We start from the raw sequence: 17,009 nt of genomic DNA on the forward strand, positions 1-17,009 counted from the left end.
TCCTTTATGTTCAATTCTATCTTACATTTGCAGACTATCTCCGATACCATGTTAAGTTGGATTGCTGCAAATGTAATAGTGTTGCTTGTAATGTATGTGTTTTCCAAAGGCAACAATCTCTCTGAGTTTATACTGCGGATGAGACAAGGAGAGACATGTCCCATGGACATATCTATTCATTAATATATATTATGAATAGTAATTCTTAAACAATTGTTAATTAGATTTGATTATATATATATGAAATGTCTAATGATTTATTAGATAATTGTTAAATATATCTGATTACATATATGTGTGTGTGTGTATTAAATGCAGTGTTACCCCGGGACGTGTCCCCGTTATATTTTCAGCCGTCCCCATCCTGGAAACGTCTCGGAGACTTGGGGACACCTAGGGGACTTTGACTTCTACTTGTAGAACAAATTAAACTTTGACTTTCAAAGTAACGCAAATTTGGCACATGAATTCTGCTGATTCTCGTATTTTAAGGTTCTATTATGTATAAGTGCATGCTTTCTCCATGTTTTCATATAAATATTTTAAGTTTCTCTATATATTTTAATTTTCACTATTGTTATATAGCTGTCCCCATATGTCGTCCCCTACCATTCCCAAAATTGGCAAAAAAATTTGCCGTCCCGGAAACTCGTCCCATTGTCCCTTGTTGTCCCCGCCCCAAAAACTCGGGGGAACATAGATTACACGTCTAATGATTACTTACCAGAGTGATTTAACTAGAAATCATAACAATGTATCTCATGGTTAAATCAATCCGACTAAAGCTACAAAATTAACAATTTCATTATTTATAATTAGTAATTATTAGACAATTGTTAGTTATATATATATATATAACGAATGTATCTCATAGTTAGTAAATCCGACTAAATCTACAACATTAACACTCCCTCTTAGCTAGGGAGGATTGGTATAGAATTAATTTTAACATAGATTAAATGTCTAATGATTACTTACCAAAGTGATTTAACTAGTAATCATAACAATGTATCTCATGGTTAAATCAATCCAACTGAAGCTACAAAATTAACAATTTCATTATTTATAATTATTAATTATTAGATTGTATCTCATAGTTAGTTAATCCAACTGAAGCTACAACATTAACACTACCTCTTAGCTAGGAAGGATTGTTATAGAATTAACACACCTTGCCCTCAAGCAATACAAAGAGATATCATCTCAATATGATATTTTCGAATATGGTGTATTTAAGGATATCAACGTATACCCACCAATATGGATGTTATCTTTCGATATCATCATAAGTATAATTCACCAAGGAATATCAACCATATGATATTCATCATACTTTATTTCCTTGGCATGCGCACTAGCACCAACTCTCACGATGCCTAACAATAAAATATTTGCACATTGTGTCTCTAATACTATGTCTCATAGTTTACACCATGCCATATCTCAGTGCAACAAATTAAAAGTTATCTATGAGATATGTACAATCAAATTATATGGCATTGATATCCACAATAATGATATCAAGAGTAATGACCTACAAATATCAAGTTACATGATATTTACTAAGTACTTAGAATAATGGCCTCAGAATATCAAGTCGCGTGATATTCACCAAGTACTCAAATGTCCATAAGGTATTTTGCACACATATCACTCTATGATACTTACTATAGGAACATCAAATCATGGCTTGTCCACGGATATTAAATCCACCATGATATATCTATACAATACAACTCATAGCTATCTATGTGACGACATCTATCTCTCAGTTGATAATGATTTACAAGATATAATCTATCATGATCTACTTAGATATCAACCATATGGCATCCATCATGATAGAAGGTTAGACTATTGTAAGATCGTCATCTTACTATAGTAACCATAAACAAACATCAGTTAAAGATCGACACCTTCCATGTTGTTTCCACAAAGTCATGTAGTAACTCACATGACGTTCACCATGAACATTTCTAGAGGGTGGAACAAAGGCTTTCACCTCAAACTTCTCTCTCATGGAGAAGGATGCATTGAAGTACATCTCAGGTAATTTCTGATGATGAGGCTCCCTCTCACTAAAGGCTTTGATCCATTACTTCAAGCTTGTCTTCAATAATGTACAAACTTCACTTTGGCAGAAGGCTTGGAGAAAATATCAGTAGTCATATCTTTAGTGATAATGTACTCTAAATGAATAGTATTCCAAGTATCCATCTACAATTTAGGCATTCACATAAAGACCTTTTAATCTGTACATATGGAACTTCATCTCATGAATCATAGTCCTCTAACTGCTACAGTTTCTTGATCATTGGAGAATCCATTTCGACATAGTCTACTCCTAAGATCCTCAAAATTAAACCTAAAACAAATCCACTATATGCTCCCTTTAACATGAAAGCAAGCCTTGACTCATAGTAACATGAGTGATCGTGCTAAACTAAGGATTTTTTATCCTCTGGCTTGGCTATTCTAGACATTCTTGTTAATGTGGATCCCTTCTAAGGCTCGAAGTATATTCATCAACCTCTTGACTTCCAAGTTTACCTCTGATGGAGGTGCCAGACTCCCTCTTCTTATAGAAGGATACTCATAATTCTAATCATAGGAGATTCTTGTTCCAATAGCATCATTTTATGAGCATCGGATGAATAATGAATCCTAGATCAAAACTTCTTTGGAGGTATTGTCATAAGATTGAGTCTTGCACAATATGCCTAATGAACCATTCCTCTTTTCTTGCAAGAGCATCCCAAAGACAAGGGAAAAAATCAAGGCAAATAGCTCTTTCAAGTAAGTATAGAAATAAAAATAAGAGAGAGTACAATGAGTAGATAAATGTAATACTCAAGGTAATAAATACTTATTTTCACATCAACATCCTTGATACAAGTTGCTCCAATGAGGGTCCATATGCAACAAATCAGGAAAATAATATCACCATATAAGCATTAGTCAAACAATGGGAATGCAACATTGTTTATTATTCCCCCCACAACGTAAAATTCCCACTTATTCTATTTTTATAGAGTTTTCAATCATTGTTTAATCTCATGACTACACACATCAAGATCTTTCTTCCTTGAATGCAATCTCTTATACTTCTCGATTCATTCTTTTATATGATAAATTATGAGATCTTAATATCCATGTTATTTACCATCATTTAGACCATCTATGTTCTAAATGTACAAATTGTCTCCCCTCTACACAAGGAGGGACAGTTTGATACTAGTATTATTGATCACCGCCTTCAATGGCTATGGTAGCTTGCAATGTAACTCGAAGCTAACTCAATTTTCTCCAACACTTCTAATTAGGGTCATATTTGTAATATTCCTTATGAATTTATTTTAAGCTTATCTTGCTTCTCAATCAAGAGAAGTTAGAATTCCCTAAAAGTGTTCAGTCATAACCCTTACATCACTCAAAGGATAATAGTCTTCGGGAGTCGACGAATCACATCTATATCTCAATCTCCTTTACAAAATTGGAGTTCATACTTTAGACTTTGTTTAATAGAATTCTTCTTAATCTTCTTGATATTTGACGTCTAGTGATTAATTCCCAATATCATACCTATTAACTCATTATGGCAGAGTCTTCATTAATTGGTTACACTTGGGATCCCCTTAAATGATGTTAGTATTCTGTTATCAATGCTTAATAGTACTCGTTGCATATACTCATTCTTTTTTATTTCTCCAAGAGGATGAGTTGCTAGATTTCTTACTAACGTTCTTGCTTCTTAAGTATTATAGTAGGTTTCTCTAGAGATACAATGTTATAATGGCCAGTGACTTTAAAAAGGTATCAATTTTATCCCTTATATTATGTCATGTCTCCCAAATGTTAAGCTACTATGGTGAATTGGATGATTGTAGAGGAATCATGAATCACATAGGTATAAAAATACATAATCCCGATTCTCTCACAATGAAATGGCAAGCCTCTATTTGGTTTGTATGGTAGTTGTTGATGGGCATGACTTGACGAATTTTATAATTAAAGAAATTTTATCATCCTCCGATATTCCTTGACTATGTTCTTCTCAAATCACTAGTTGCAATCAGAATGAGCTATTCTCGATGATCTCTGATAATTGAAGTTCCTTTACTATTAGTACCAGATACAACATTATTATAAGACAAAATTTCCTAGTGGAATTGGGTATTGTATTACTCATTTCTGATTGTATGCAGTCATTGCTTCTCATACTCATAAATTGTTCGAACTGTCCGAAGTCAAAATGATTGTTTAATGAAGGACATATATAATATTCTTGGCACTTTTTGATTGACACTATTATTATCAGCGCTATGAAAAAGATATCCGGTAGTCAATAATCTTAATTATTATTTGGCAAACTGATGATGGCTCCTTAGTTTATTGAACTGATACAACATTTCAGACCTCTGATATTAATCAATTCCCAAAGTATATCCTCACTTATTTGAGCTGAACATATGATGTCACTAATGGTAGTTGTAGTCATTGCTAAGTATATATTTTATTTGTTTGAACAATGCGTGACTGAGGATAGCCAAATATACAAGTGACTAGGTTTCATTTTGAGTTTTAGATATGTTGGTGTTATCATTCATATGCGCTCGTCACCATTCTTGTATTGGTAAAAAACTCTGATGTCGTTGATTATCTACATTACCCAGGGTTGCATTGCCAGACCTAAGCCCCAAGTTTTGGAAACGGGGACAGGGGATGGCAGGGGGTGTTTCCCAGCCATCCCCTCCTAGAGAGGAAACTAGGAAACGCATCCCCGAGACTTCGGAAACAGTCAACAAGTTTCCGAAACTCATTGACCGTCCCAAGGACTGCATTTGCGTTTCCTAAACATCTCGGGGACTGCAAAAAGGTTTCCTGTTTAAAAAAATATTAAACTCAAAACTACATTAAGAAAATCGTTTTTGGGGGCTGACAACACTTTGAAGTCATAGACATTATAAAATAAACTATAAAAAGAATGTTATAAATATAACTTGGGTCTTAATACTCAAAACTTATAAAGTTTGTTATGTTCATTGTTTTTTCTCATCTCTAGCCATGCCCGAGCATGCAACTTTTGGAAGCAGCAGAGGCTGTTTTGATCGCAACACAAGAACAGGTGAACACAGCTTTGAATGCTGCCTGTAGGTGAATGCAGCAGAGGCAACCTGGGATTTCGACTGCAGCCTGGGCTTCAGTTTGAGCTATGCCCACAGTGAACAGCCATGCTGAAGTGTGAACAGCCAGCATCAATCATTCGAACAGTGATTCTGAGGTAAGATTTAAGTTTCAAATTGTTTTCTTTTTTTTGTTTCTAGTTTTTCAGTTTCAAAGACTTAAAAGATTCATATTTCTTCCCATTGTTACTAGCCAATTGAAGACCTCTATTTCTTCCCTGCCTTCTTTTGACTATGATGTTTCAAGGAATTTTTCTGGCTTCATTTTTAATTTTACTTTGTCTTGTTGTGCATTCTTACAGAAAACTATATTAATTATTTTTTTTAATTCTGTAGCATGCTTTTTGGTCCAAGAAACTGCATAAAGCATCCCTATCTTCAAATCTTGAGACCACTCATTTATCTAGGATTCTAAGTTTTCTTAGTTCTATAGTTTATTGTTTAAAGTTTTAAAGTTTTACTATTATTCCTAAAACTAGATCTTTTTTGTATGTATGATAACTTTAGCAGCCTATGTTGCTGCTTGTTTTTTAGCGATTCAAAGAATGAGTATATGAATATCTGATGAACAAATATACTTTTTTTAAACAAAGAACTATTAATGACTGTCATTTTGTAAATTTTCACTTTCGAATTTTCATTTCTGATTTTTATTTTTGTTGAATTGCAGATTCTTGACCTAACATTAAACATGAGCAATAGCAGCAGCAGCGTTGGTACTGGTAGTGATGAAGAATGGCAGCCTGAAAAAGTTGGAATATGGGGTGTTAGTGAAAGTGTTGCAAGTGAATCAAGACATGAAACAAACAAATTTGAAATCCCTTCAGTTGTCCTAAAAGACTTTGCACGAGGCCCTTTCAATCCTTAAAACCCTCTACTTTGCCTTGTTAATCCAGTAGATGTCAAAAAGAAAAATTCAGGTGGAAGTAGGATATATAAATGTCATGTATGCCAAGGTGAAATTAGAGGGAACTCCCTGTGGGTGTGGTCTTATTTCTTGGGGTTAAAGGGCAAAGGTGTTAAATACTGTAAAACTTTGGAAGAGGATGCAAAATTAGAGTGCTACAGATTACACATGGAGGCTTAATACAAGTTTGAAGGTTTGCCCTTTGTTATGTCTCCACTCTCACATCCATCTACTCATGGTCTTCACAGATTCGTTCAATGGACAAGCACGGAAAATGTTAGATAGTTTTGTCGTTGATTTCTCTTTTGCCCATGGCATCCCATTTCATGTGGCACATTCACCATTCTTCAAGAAAATGATAAAAGATGCACGCTCAGTAAGTCCCTCTGCAATACCCCCTAGAGATCATAAACTGCACACTACCCTCCTTGATAAAGCATATTCCAAGGTGAGTTTGGTGAGTTTGGTGAAGGAAGATATGAGGCGTACTCGGATGAAGATTGATGGTTCCATTGTGATGGATGGGTGGACCGATATTAGACATCAGCCACTTATCAATACCATTCTCACATCCATAGCTGACTTTTATTTTCTTAAAGTTGTTGATTGTTCAAGGAAACACAAGGATGCAGATTTCCAGTTTGGCATTCTAGGCCATAGAGGTTGGGCCCTCAAATGTGGTTCACGTTATGACTGGTTCAGCACATGTGTGCAAATTGGCTGGTTTGATGGTGGAGGGTGCTTACAAGCACATCTTTTGGACTCCATATTGTGTTCATGCATTGAAGGACATGGGAAAATTCTCTTGGGTAAAAGAAGTAGTGACACAAGGTAGAGAGATTCAAATGTTTATTTGCAACCACCACACATCACTTGCTCTCTTCAGGACGTTTTCGAAGAAGGAATTTTTCAAACCTGTAGAGACAAGATATGCCAGCTACTACATTTTGCTAGAGAGGATGGTTGAGGTGCATGAGGCTCTACAACAGATGGTAGTGAATTCATAGTGGAATAGATGGCCTACAGCAAACACTACTTAAGGAAAAGCCATCAAACAAAGGATCGTTGATGACACTCGGTGGTCCACTGCGAGCTAAGACATTGTCAATTCTAAATTTTCACTTGAAAATCATTAAATTCTTTCATTTTTCAGATTTTTAAATATCTGATTTTAATTTCAAAAAATCTGATTTTCAGACATTTAATTTTGAAAAGACAGATATTTGACATTTTGTTCTTATTCTCATTGCAGATATCTTTGCTCAATCATCTCTCCTGTTGTGGATGTCATCAGATATGCTGATACACTCTCCTAGTCTTGGAGAGATATATGAAACTATGGACAGCATGCTCCAAACGATGAAGCAAATAATTTTGGCTCATGATAATGATTTGGTCTTATATGAAGAGTACGTTAAGCCAATTTTCCTACGGAGGTGGAATGCTATGAATACTCCACTTCACATGGCAGCTTATGCACTAAATCAAAAATGGTATGAGCCTAGGCCTGGAAGGTATGCTACAAGGGAGGATGATAAGGTGAGACGTGGGATTATGAAGGCCCTTCAAAAGATGTATTCATCTCGGGAATATAGTATACTTTGTGAGCAATGGGTTGCCTTCACAAACCTTGATGGTCCAAACTTTGGCACAGCAGAGGCAAAGGTGGATAGAGCAGTGATGGCACAGAAAAGCCCTTTTGGATGGTGGCAATGGCATGGATCATATGCACCACAGTTAAAGATGCTTGCGATTCATCTCCTCTTGCAGGTTGCTAGTTCCTCTATTGTTGAGAGGAATTGGTCTACATACAGCTTTATCCACTCCATGAAGAGGAATAGGCTAACCTCTAAACGAGTGGAGAAGTTAGTGGTTGTGCATAGTGCTCTACGACTTGAGGATCGTAAGACTCCAGAGTATCGACAGGTCCAGCTTTACGGTGGGATATTGATCCCTTGGACGTCACCTAGGTTGATGAGGACAACACACCGTCGAGATTGCTTGGCATTCCATTACCTAATGCATCGTTTGAGGCTTAGGATGATAGTAATAGTGACTTTGATATGGATGATTAGGGGCAGCCGCCATAGTATCTTTGTTTTCATTTTGGTTTTGATGTTTAAGACTTGTAGTGTTTTGTCTTGACATTATATGATCATTGATAGTTGATACATTGATGGAATGATTATATATCAGTATGATCATTGATAGACTATAGTTGATACTTTAAAAGTTTAAAGTTTAAGTCTTTAACTTTTCAATGTTTTCATTTTCATTTTGTTGAAAGTTGATGTTTTTCATTCTCTCATTTGAGTCATTTATGACTTACTATTGGTATTCTAAGTACTTAGATGATGATTGAAAATGGTGTTATTTTCTATGTTGATTCAATTACATGCTAATTGCTATGCCCTATGATCATTGATGAATCATTATTTGATAAATGGAATTGATAATTTTAAACTATGTTTATGTGATGAATGTGAAATTGATGAATATATTAGAAAATTCATATGTGTGTGTGTGTGTGTGTGTGTATATATAAGGTTATTTCTGAAGGAAGGATTCCCGTTCCTTCAAAAAAAAAAAGGGAATTGGACCCCTACATGTTATATTTGTAAAGGAGGTCATTATGCAAATAAATGCCCTAAAAGGTCAAAAATAAAGGGCAAAGCCAAGATTAGAAGAGTCCCATAAGACCTAGGGATTAGTGCTGAAGAGCATTATGAGTATATTAATGGCATCCTTTCTTCTGATGATGACATTCCATTCCCTGAGGCATCAAAGGATGAAGACAATTTCCAATCTGCAGAAGCCAAGTCAAGTGATAGTGAAGTATCGTTCATCTGCAGAATGATGACTACTATTTATTTCCAAGATCCTCATAAACAACTTAATCAGGTAAAGGATTGGATAAGTGAAACAGAACCCAAATTAGCAAAAATGATGTTGACAGAGGGCCAGTGGAAAGGAGCAAAAATTGAGCTTAGCAACTTAAAAGCCCAAAAGAAAGAATCAGTAGTTCTAATCCACAAGAAAAGAAAGAAAAAAAGGACAATTCAGTCCTCCAAAAGGTCTCAATTCTTAGGCTTAATGATCAGACAAAATATTCCTGATACAGAGGAAGAATTTGAGGATTTCCCAGAGGAAACATCTTCTCAAAAAAAGAGTTCAGCCAAGACAACAAGTGAAGCAAGCCACACAGTTTTGTGGACATTTTGACCACAAAACATGGCAACAAGAAAGATGGAATTTTTGAAAAGGGTTTTTTTTGCAGCGTCTATTGAACTTGACAATTTACAGGTAGACAAAGAACGAGAAAGAGAACATAAAGTTTTGCCTGAATTGTCCGAGCAAGAAATTAAACTTGGAATATATTGAAGAACTCCAAACAAAAGGAAATAGTTCTCCCGCATCCTCATCTAGAGAAAAATCGTGCTCAATGATAAAATCTACACCATGCCCTGGCATTACTCTGTCAATTCATTTCCCAGGACATACACTGTACAAACTTCACCTGTTGTTAGATACAGGTTCTGATTTGAACCTAGCTAGATTCAATTGCTTTCCACCTAATAAGTGGCAACCTTATGATACCACAATCAGGTTTGCCAGAACTTATGATTCCTCTTCTTTAGCCTGCTTTGCTCCTTTACAATTTCCTGATGTACTATTTAGTATCTTCAATTTGTAAATTATAAATAAAAGGTTATGACTGTCTAATTGGCAGCGAAGCAGTAAGCAATTGGCAACCCATTGAGCTACATGCTAATTACATAAAACTCAATGGACACACATGTGAATGTATACATCAACCAAAAGCAGTAACCAGCAAGCATAAACCAGCATTTATGGAAAAGAAAAGAGATCACCAAGTTTGGTTTACTAGACAGGCACATCAACTGTAGGACCAATTCCAGCAATTACAGATAGAATTCAAGGAAAAGGTGATGTCAAAAGACTTAACAAAATTAAAGAGAAATTTAGAAGCCAGACTTCCCTTGAAGAAAGATGCAGAAGATAAGGAAATAATACCCAAGGCCAAAGCAACCTATTTCCTACTTAGTAAACAGGAAGCAGAATTGGCAGAAAAGGACACAACTTAACTTCTTTAGAAAGGTATGATTTCTATATCTCAGTCATCATTTGCGTGTCAACCCATGTATGTCCCAAAGAAGGATGAATTAGGAAATGAGCTCCCTGAAAAGCGATTGGTTGTCAACTATAAGCCACTCAATAAATGTCTGTTAGATAACCAACATCCATTACCTAGTAAAGACCACATATGGCAGACCATTCAAGGAGCCAACATTTATTCTAAATTTGGTCTAACTAAGGGGTTTTGGCAGATCTATGTTCATCCAAATTATCACTATAAGACCACATTTACAATTCCACAACATCTCTATGAATGGAATGTTCTCCAATTTGACATTAAAACTGCTCCCTCTATCTTTCAATTTCATATGGATGCTATTTTCGGCCCATACTCTAAATGCATTCTTCCTTTTATAGATGACATATTAGTCTTCAGTAAATGTCCAAGGACTCACCTACAGCATCTCCAAACCTTCCTCTTTGTCTGCCTCCAATATGGCTTTCTCCTTAACCCTGATAAATGCCACTTCTGCTAGGAAACCATCATCTTTATTGGCATCATGCTCTTACCCGAGGGACAAATGGAGGCCCAACAGCATATCTTACAGTCCATACAAGTTATGTCGGTTACTACAGTCAAAGAATTGCTACGATTCCTTGGTTTGGTTAACTATATTGCAGGTTTTTATCAGAATATTGCAGAAGATAGAAAATTGCTCGACCGGCTACTCAAGAAGAGACCAGAACCTTGGAGCCCTAAATATGATGAAGCAATTCAACGAATTAAGGAGAAATGTCAGAAATTGCCACCATTAAGACTCCCTGGCAATTTTCCTAAAATAGTAGAAACAGATGCTAGTGACACTAGTTGGGGAGCTGTTCTTAACGAAATTTTGTCAGATGGGGCACGACGAAATTGTTAGATATGCATCTAGCAGCTTCAAAGGAAGTGAGCTAAATTATCACAATACCCATAAGGAATTATTAGCTATAGTAAATGCTTTTAAACAATTTCAAATGTTTATAGCTGACAAACCTTTTGTACTCAGGTCTGACTTACAGAATATCCGAGGTTTCTTCCAAAAGGAATCAAAAAACAAGATAGTCAAAGGAAGATTGCTACGTTTTCTTGGATACCTTTGACCATATTCTAGGGGTAACTAACATCTTTGCAGATTTTTTCAGTCGAGAAGAATCACAAGGAGAAAAACAAGTCAATATGATTTGTAACATGACTCATACCTCAACTTACCCATCAGTCAACCAGGAACTTACTAGTGACGCAGCACATATAGTCTGAAACTATCATCACTTCTGCAAACAACATTTAGTTGCTCATCAGAAACTCTCAAGCCAAGAACTTATAGTACAAAAGTTCTCACCCATACAAACAGATGAAGAAATTTATGAATGGTTAACAGAGCACGACATTTTATCCTACAGTTATGGCGCTTAGTGGGGAGTTCATCTACACGATCACAAATTTCCCTCCCGCAATCAATGGAAAACTCGAATCTTAGATCTAATGACAGATTATTTAAGGGGCCTTTTCTGACCGACTTTGATTCATACCAGGGAAGTTGGAAGGAAAATTATTCAAACTCCAGATTTGGGATAGAGAAATATCACCTGTAAATCTTTGGCTTCTGCGACACTATGGACCACCTAAACATCGGGACCTTCAACATCTCTCTAATGAAGAATGGTTAGGACACATCACTGACAACATGGTTCCAGTACGGCACTTCACCTCCATTAAACCAAGAACAACCAGACAGCAGCAACATCTAATACACACTATCAGGGAAGTTTGTTGGAAATCTTGGAAAGAACCCGAACTGTACCCAAAAGATGAACTCCAAGGTTCGGGATCTAATTCTAATTAATGGTATGAGCAGCCATGTTGTTCATCGTAGTTATTACGATCTGCGATTCCAAATCGTAACAATCTTGTCGAACGGCTAAGGACATGTAAGTCCATCCACGTAAACGGGAACAGGGGTTATAATTCTCTTGATCAAAACTCAAATCCTCATATCTGCTTTTGGGTGTAAAGCAATCGCCCACATGTACAAGTCCTACATGTTTGTCGGCCACTTACCTGTTTACAATAAGATATTGGGGTCCATTCATTAATGGGCACCTTATCTGGTGAGTTTGCTTCTCTCTTTAGTGATAAGGTAGAATCTTTCTAGAAGAGACACATGTCATTCATCCTATGAAGCATAAGGAACCGACTCTCTCAAGAAAGGCTATAAATAAGGATGCTCTCTCCCCTTTAAGCATCAAATGTCCAGTTTGTGAGTCTTGTATAAAAGTCCTAGTCCAGTTTGAAAGAAGGTAGAGAGAGTATGCTCTACTCCCTACGGGACTATCAGAAATCAAACCCTTCTTTTCTAGAGTCAATTATAAGCTAAGTAAAGTTTATGTTGTAAGCCAGCGATGCATGAGTAAACAGTCTATCCATTGTATCCAAATATATCTAAAATTTGTTTACTCCGTACCTTGTCATCCCCTGCCCCCGCCAAAAAAAAAAAGTCGCAAAAACCCATTTCCCCGTCTCCCCCCGCGTCTCGAAAACTTGGGGTAACATAGTTGATTATCTTCTCATATTTGGCTGAGGCTTAATTGTTATTCCCATATACTCATAGTTGTGGTAATATCCCACTTTTCTGACCGGATATCTAAAAATCCTTCCTCTGTATATCTGGCACTGCAAACTATGTCTCCATATATCTCTTACGCTGACTCAAACACCCACTTCTTCAACGCTGTCCAAAAAACTGGCTACGATACGAAGGCTGGGAATAAGCCCGTATCCAATTATCAACATTTTTTCATGAAATATGGTTTAATGGCTTCCTAGCCAATTCCGCCAAGGACATGTTGTCCTCCTCCAAACATCGCCTTGATATTCTCCAAAAAACACTCTTCCTCATATATTAGTATTCTCCCATAGGTCAACGATATCCCTTAATGCTTGTCGATGTTTAGTGTAAGGCAGTGTATAATCTGATACACGACGCCCAATTCCTTTCAAAGACTTACAACATCTAACTTGCAATATATGTTGCTACTTTTGTGGCCTTGTGGTCTTCTTCTCTTTTTGCCTTTCCAAAATTAGCAGATAATAATCATTTGCTTGAAATGGTTGATCTCCTCTATCTCATTATTCTCACATATCTAGTTTGAATCCTATTGGTTGTAGGGACAAGCACATAAGACAAAGGTTCAATATAATCATCTTCCACAGATCAAAAGCTCCAAATACGCATCAAGACTGTTAGGATTTACATTAATTATGCACAACACTTTATCTTTGATGGCTAGTTTGCATGTTTATTCCCAACAATATGTAGAATCTTTGCTTCCAATATTAAATATCACAGTCTGGTAAGGAACCTGCTCTGATACATGTTAACGAGATGATAGTTACAAGTGTAATAGCACTGCCTATGATTTCTATGTCTTCCAAAGGCAGCAATCTCTCTTGTATTTATATTGTGGATGAGACTAGGAGAGACATGTCCTTTCATGGGACATGTCTATTCATTAACACATATTGTTTCATTGTTTATAATTAGTAATTATTAGACAATTGATAATTGATGTGGTTATATAGATATGTGTGTGTGTGTGTATTAACACATATTGTTTCATTGTTTATAATTAGTAATTATTAGACAATTGATAATTGATGTGGTTATATAGATGTGTGTGTGTGTGTGTCTGTGTGTATATATATATATATATATATATATATATATATAAAAACACAAACACACACACACACACACACACACACACACACATATATATCTATATATACATAAATACATATATATCTATATATACATAAATACATATGTATATGTATATGTATATGTATATGTATATGTATATATATATATATATATATTAGACACACACATGTATATATCTATATATACATAAACACATGTATATGTATATGTGTATGTACAGACACACGCATATATGGTATGTATACATTAATTGTCTAACGATTATTAATCAGAATGATTAACCAATAATCATAACAACGTATTTCATAGTTGTTGTGATGTGGAGCCTAATCAAACTGAGAGGTTTATTCGGCGCAGTTTCCCTCTAGATTCTTTCTATGAGAGTTTGGGGGCAGCGCCCCCAAGACGGGATCAAGGGGCAGCGCCCCAAGTGCACTCCTTGTCACAGTACAGGGTGGGGTTTTCGGGGCAGCGCCTCCGAAGCCAAAAATGACCTTATATTGTAAAGGGCGCCGGCTACTATTTTTCTATTATTCTAGCCCTAATTTTGTAAGCGGCAAAAAACTTGTATAAAAAGGGTTAGGGTTAGGGATTTCATAAGGTGTGATGCGAAAATTGCTTCTTGCGGCGATATTGAGCTATAAGGGATTATGGATTGTAATCAAGTTGTAATCACTGAATCATAATAATATTGGACTTCTTGTTGGTGGACGTAGCCCAGAGATTGGGTGGACCACGTTAAATCTTGGTGTCTTGTGTTCTCTTATGTGTGATCTATTATTTTCTAATATTGGTTATATTTGCATGTAACTGTTATTTCTGTCTGAGGTTAATCCTAACAATAGTTAATTAATTCGACTGAAGCTACAACATTAACACTTTGTTGGGCAGATTCCAAACAAGTACTCTATCTTCCATTGGTTGAGTTATTTAATCCCCTTGTTGGTTCCCAAATCAACAGATTGGAAAGATCTAAGCTTATGCTTGATTCTATGTACAAACCTTCCACTTGATCTAGCATCGAACAAGAAAAAACAAATTATGATTGAATTCCCCTACAGTTTAGGCTCTACAAGACCTAGGCAGGACTGATGAGATTCAAGGAATCACTATTCAGAGTGTAAAAATAATCACTAATACACTCTTTCGAGGCAGATGGGATGGGAAAGTTTCATGCTCTCTGGTTATGGCTGACAGGTTGTGCTACGTGTTTTCTATCTCATTTACTTGGGTTTACCTTCCCATGTCGGTTGACTATGATACTGATGGACATGGGGAGTGATCTGCTACTGAAATAAAATTGACCTGGTCGGCTATTTGAGGCACTCGATTTCAGATACTTTCAGTGGAAGTCTTTTCTTGTTGCAATCTCTATTGTGTTTATGTTTCATAGGAGCTAAGACATATAAGCACTCTCATTCCATTTTTATCCCTTATTTACTGTAACTTTAAAAAGGGAAAGGGGGAAGCTTATATTTGACAGCACCTAAACTTGCAGTTGGTGCTGCAGTTAGTCCTAAAGTTCTATGAAAAGGAGCACTAAGGAAAGGAAATGAATGGCTTAAGGTTTTTCTTATTCAAATAAAAATAAGTTTGTCTGATAAGAAGGTCGGCAGTGTGCCTTGCTCCTTATAAGATTAAAGGAAAATCTTTGATGTGTCAAAAGAGAATTTGGTTGATCCGGTTGCTTTCCATCGGCAACAATGGAAGAAAACAATGTCTCTCGTCGGGTCCAGTTTATCAGATCTATCAAAAAAGAGCAGATTTGACCCTTGGCACTGACGGACATGTCGAGACTACAATTTCAAGTTCTACTAATATACTGACCCAGGCAGGGTCATCGGAGAGAAGTTGTATGGGAAAATCGTATACTTGGATTCAATTTAACATTTTATAAATTGCAAATTAGCTTTTATTTTGAAACTCCAAGAACATAGTTTGTCATATTATGTAATTGATGGTTTCGTTATGTCCCCTCATCTGGGAACTTTTTGATATTTAACAGGCAAAGACTTGTGGCAATCGATTACAACAAATAAAGATAGTCGAGCAGAAGGCTGTGAAAGGAGTTAAATACAATCACATGTCAACACTAAGAGTTGGACCAGGAGAAGAAAGAGAGCTGTTGTCCATGAGAGAATAATGTCCGATAGCTTTGCGATCTACAAAATCTCCTGGCACTGATGATGATACTAATGTACAGAAAGAGAATCGGTTAAAATGGGACATTTAGTTTCAATTCTGAACAATACTTCTTGCCAGCACATAGGCCCTTGTTTATTAAGATCTTATATTCCAAGTTCTTATATTGATCGCTGCATTTGAGGATAATAATTGAAATCCGTAATTATGATAAAAGGAATCACGATTAACTGGAAGCATACCAAGAATGTAATTGTCAAGGGCTACTGCAAACAAAGCCTGCGAGTAATGAAATGTCCCGCATTGAGGCGACTGCTGGTGCTGCTTGTGCTTGGGCTTGTGCCCCCGCAGATCCAGACGTTGCAACGGAATCCACTCCATCGGATCTATTTTGCACCCAAACCCGATCTGATGCACCAATTCCAACTGCTTTTTATTTTCTGCCTCCTCCCGCTCCCCTCTCCATCTAACTACTATTACCCTGCCTTCCCTTTCCTCTTCCTCCTTTGTAGTTATGGTCCTAGCGTCCAAAGCAACTAATTTGACATCCAAATAGGCTTATTTATATACTGTACTAAGACTTATCCCTTAGATTTATTTATCAATTGCCCCTATTAGGGGACAGGGTCAAGTAGCTGTTCATGTTAACTTTGGGCACCTAGAACTCGTAATCTATAAGTCAAAATTTGCCAATTTTTTCGGTGAATCTTTGTAGGTGAGTGATGAGCTTAAAGCTAACCTTTCGATTTTTCTACATTAACGAAGCTCTCTTTAGAACTTGTAGAGTGCGAAGTAGTCTAAAAATGTCATTTTAAAATGTTTGCCTAGAACCCATCATGTTCAACCCCCAACAGCCACTCACCAAAAAAGTAGTACTTTTTGCACAAATGGACCAAAATCAGCAACCAAGAAAGC

General features: G+C 36.4%; 1 protein-coding gene across 1 annotated transcript in view; it reads right to left on the bottom strand.

The window, feature by feature from the left end:
* LOC149538821 (uncharacterized) overlaps positions 1–16,616 on the bottom strand; it is a 196,861-nt gene extending 180,245 nt beyond the window's left edge. The window contains exon 1 of the mRNA XM_089800146.1: positions 16,337–16,616. Within this exon, the coding sequence (XP_089656272.1) occupies positions 16,337–16,475 (139 nt within the window). The 5' untranslated portion in view covers positions 16,476–16,616. The remainder of the gene's footprint in view (positions 1–16,336) is intronic.
* Between the last annotated feature and the right edge of the window lie 393 nt (positions 16,617–17,009).

Source organism: Cupressus sempervirens, chromosome 9, assembly GCF_028749045.1.
Source record: "Cupressus sempervirens isolate cs-2001-9-10 chromosome 9, ASM2874904v1, whole genome shotgun sequence".
In the NCBI taxonomy this organism is placed as follows: Eukaryota; Viridiplantae; Streptophyta; class Pinopsida; order Cupressales; family Cupressaceae; genus Cupressus; species Cupressus sempervirens.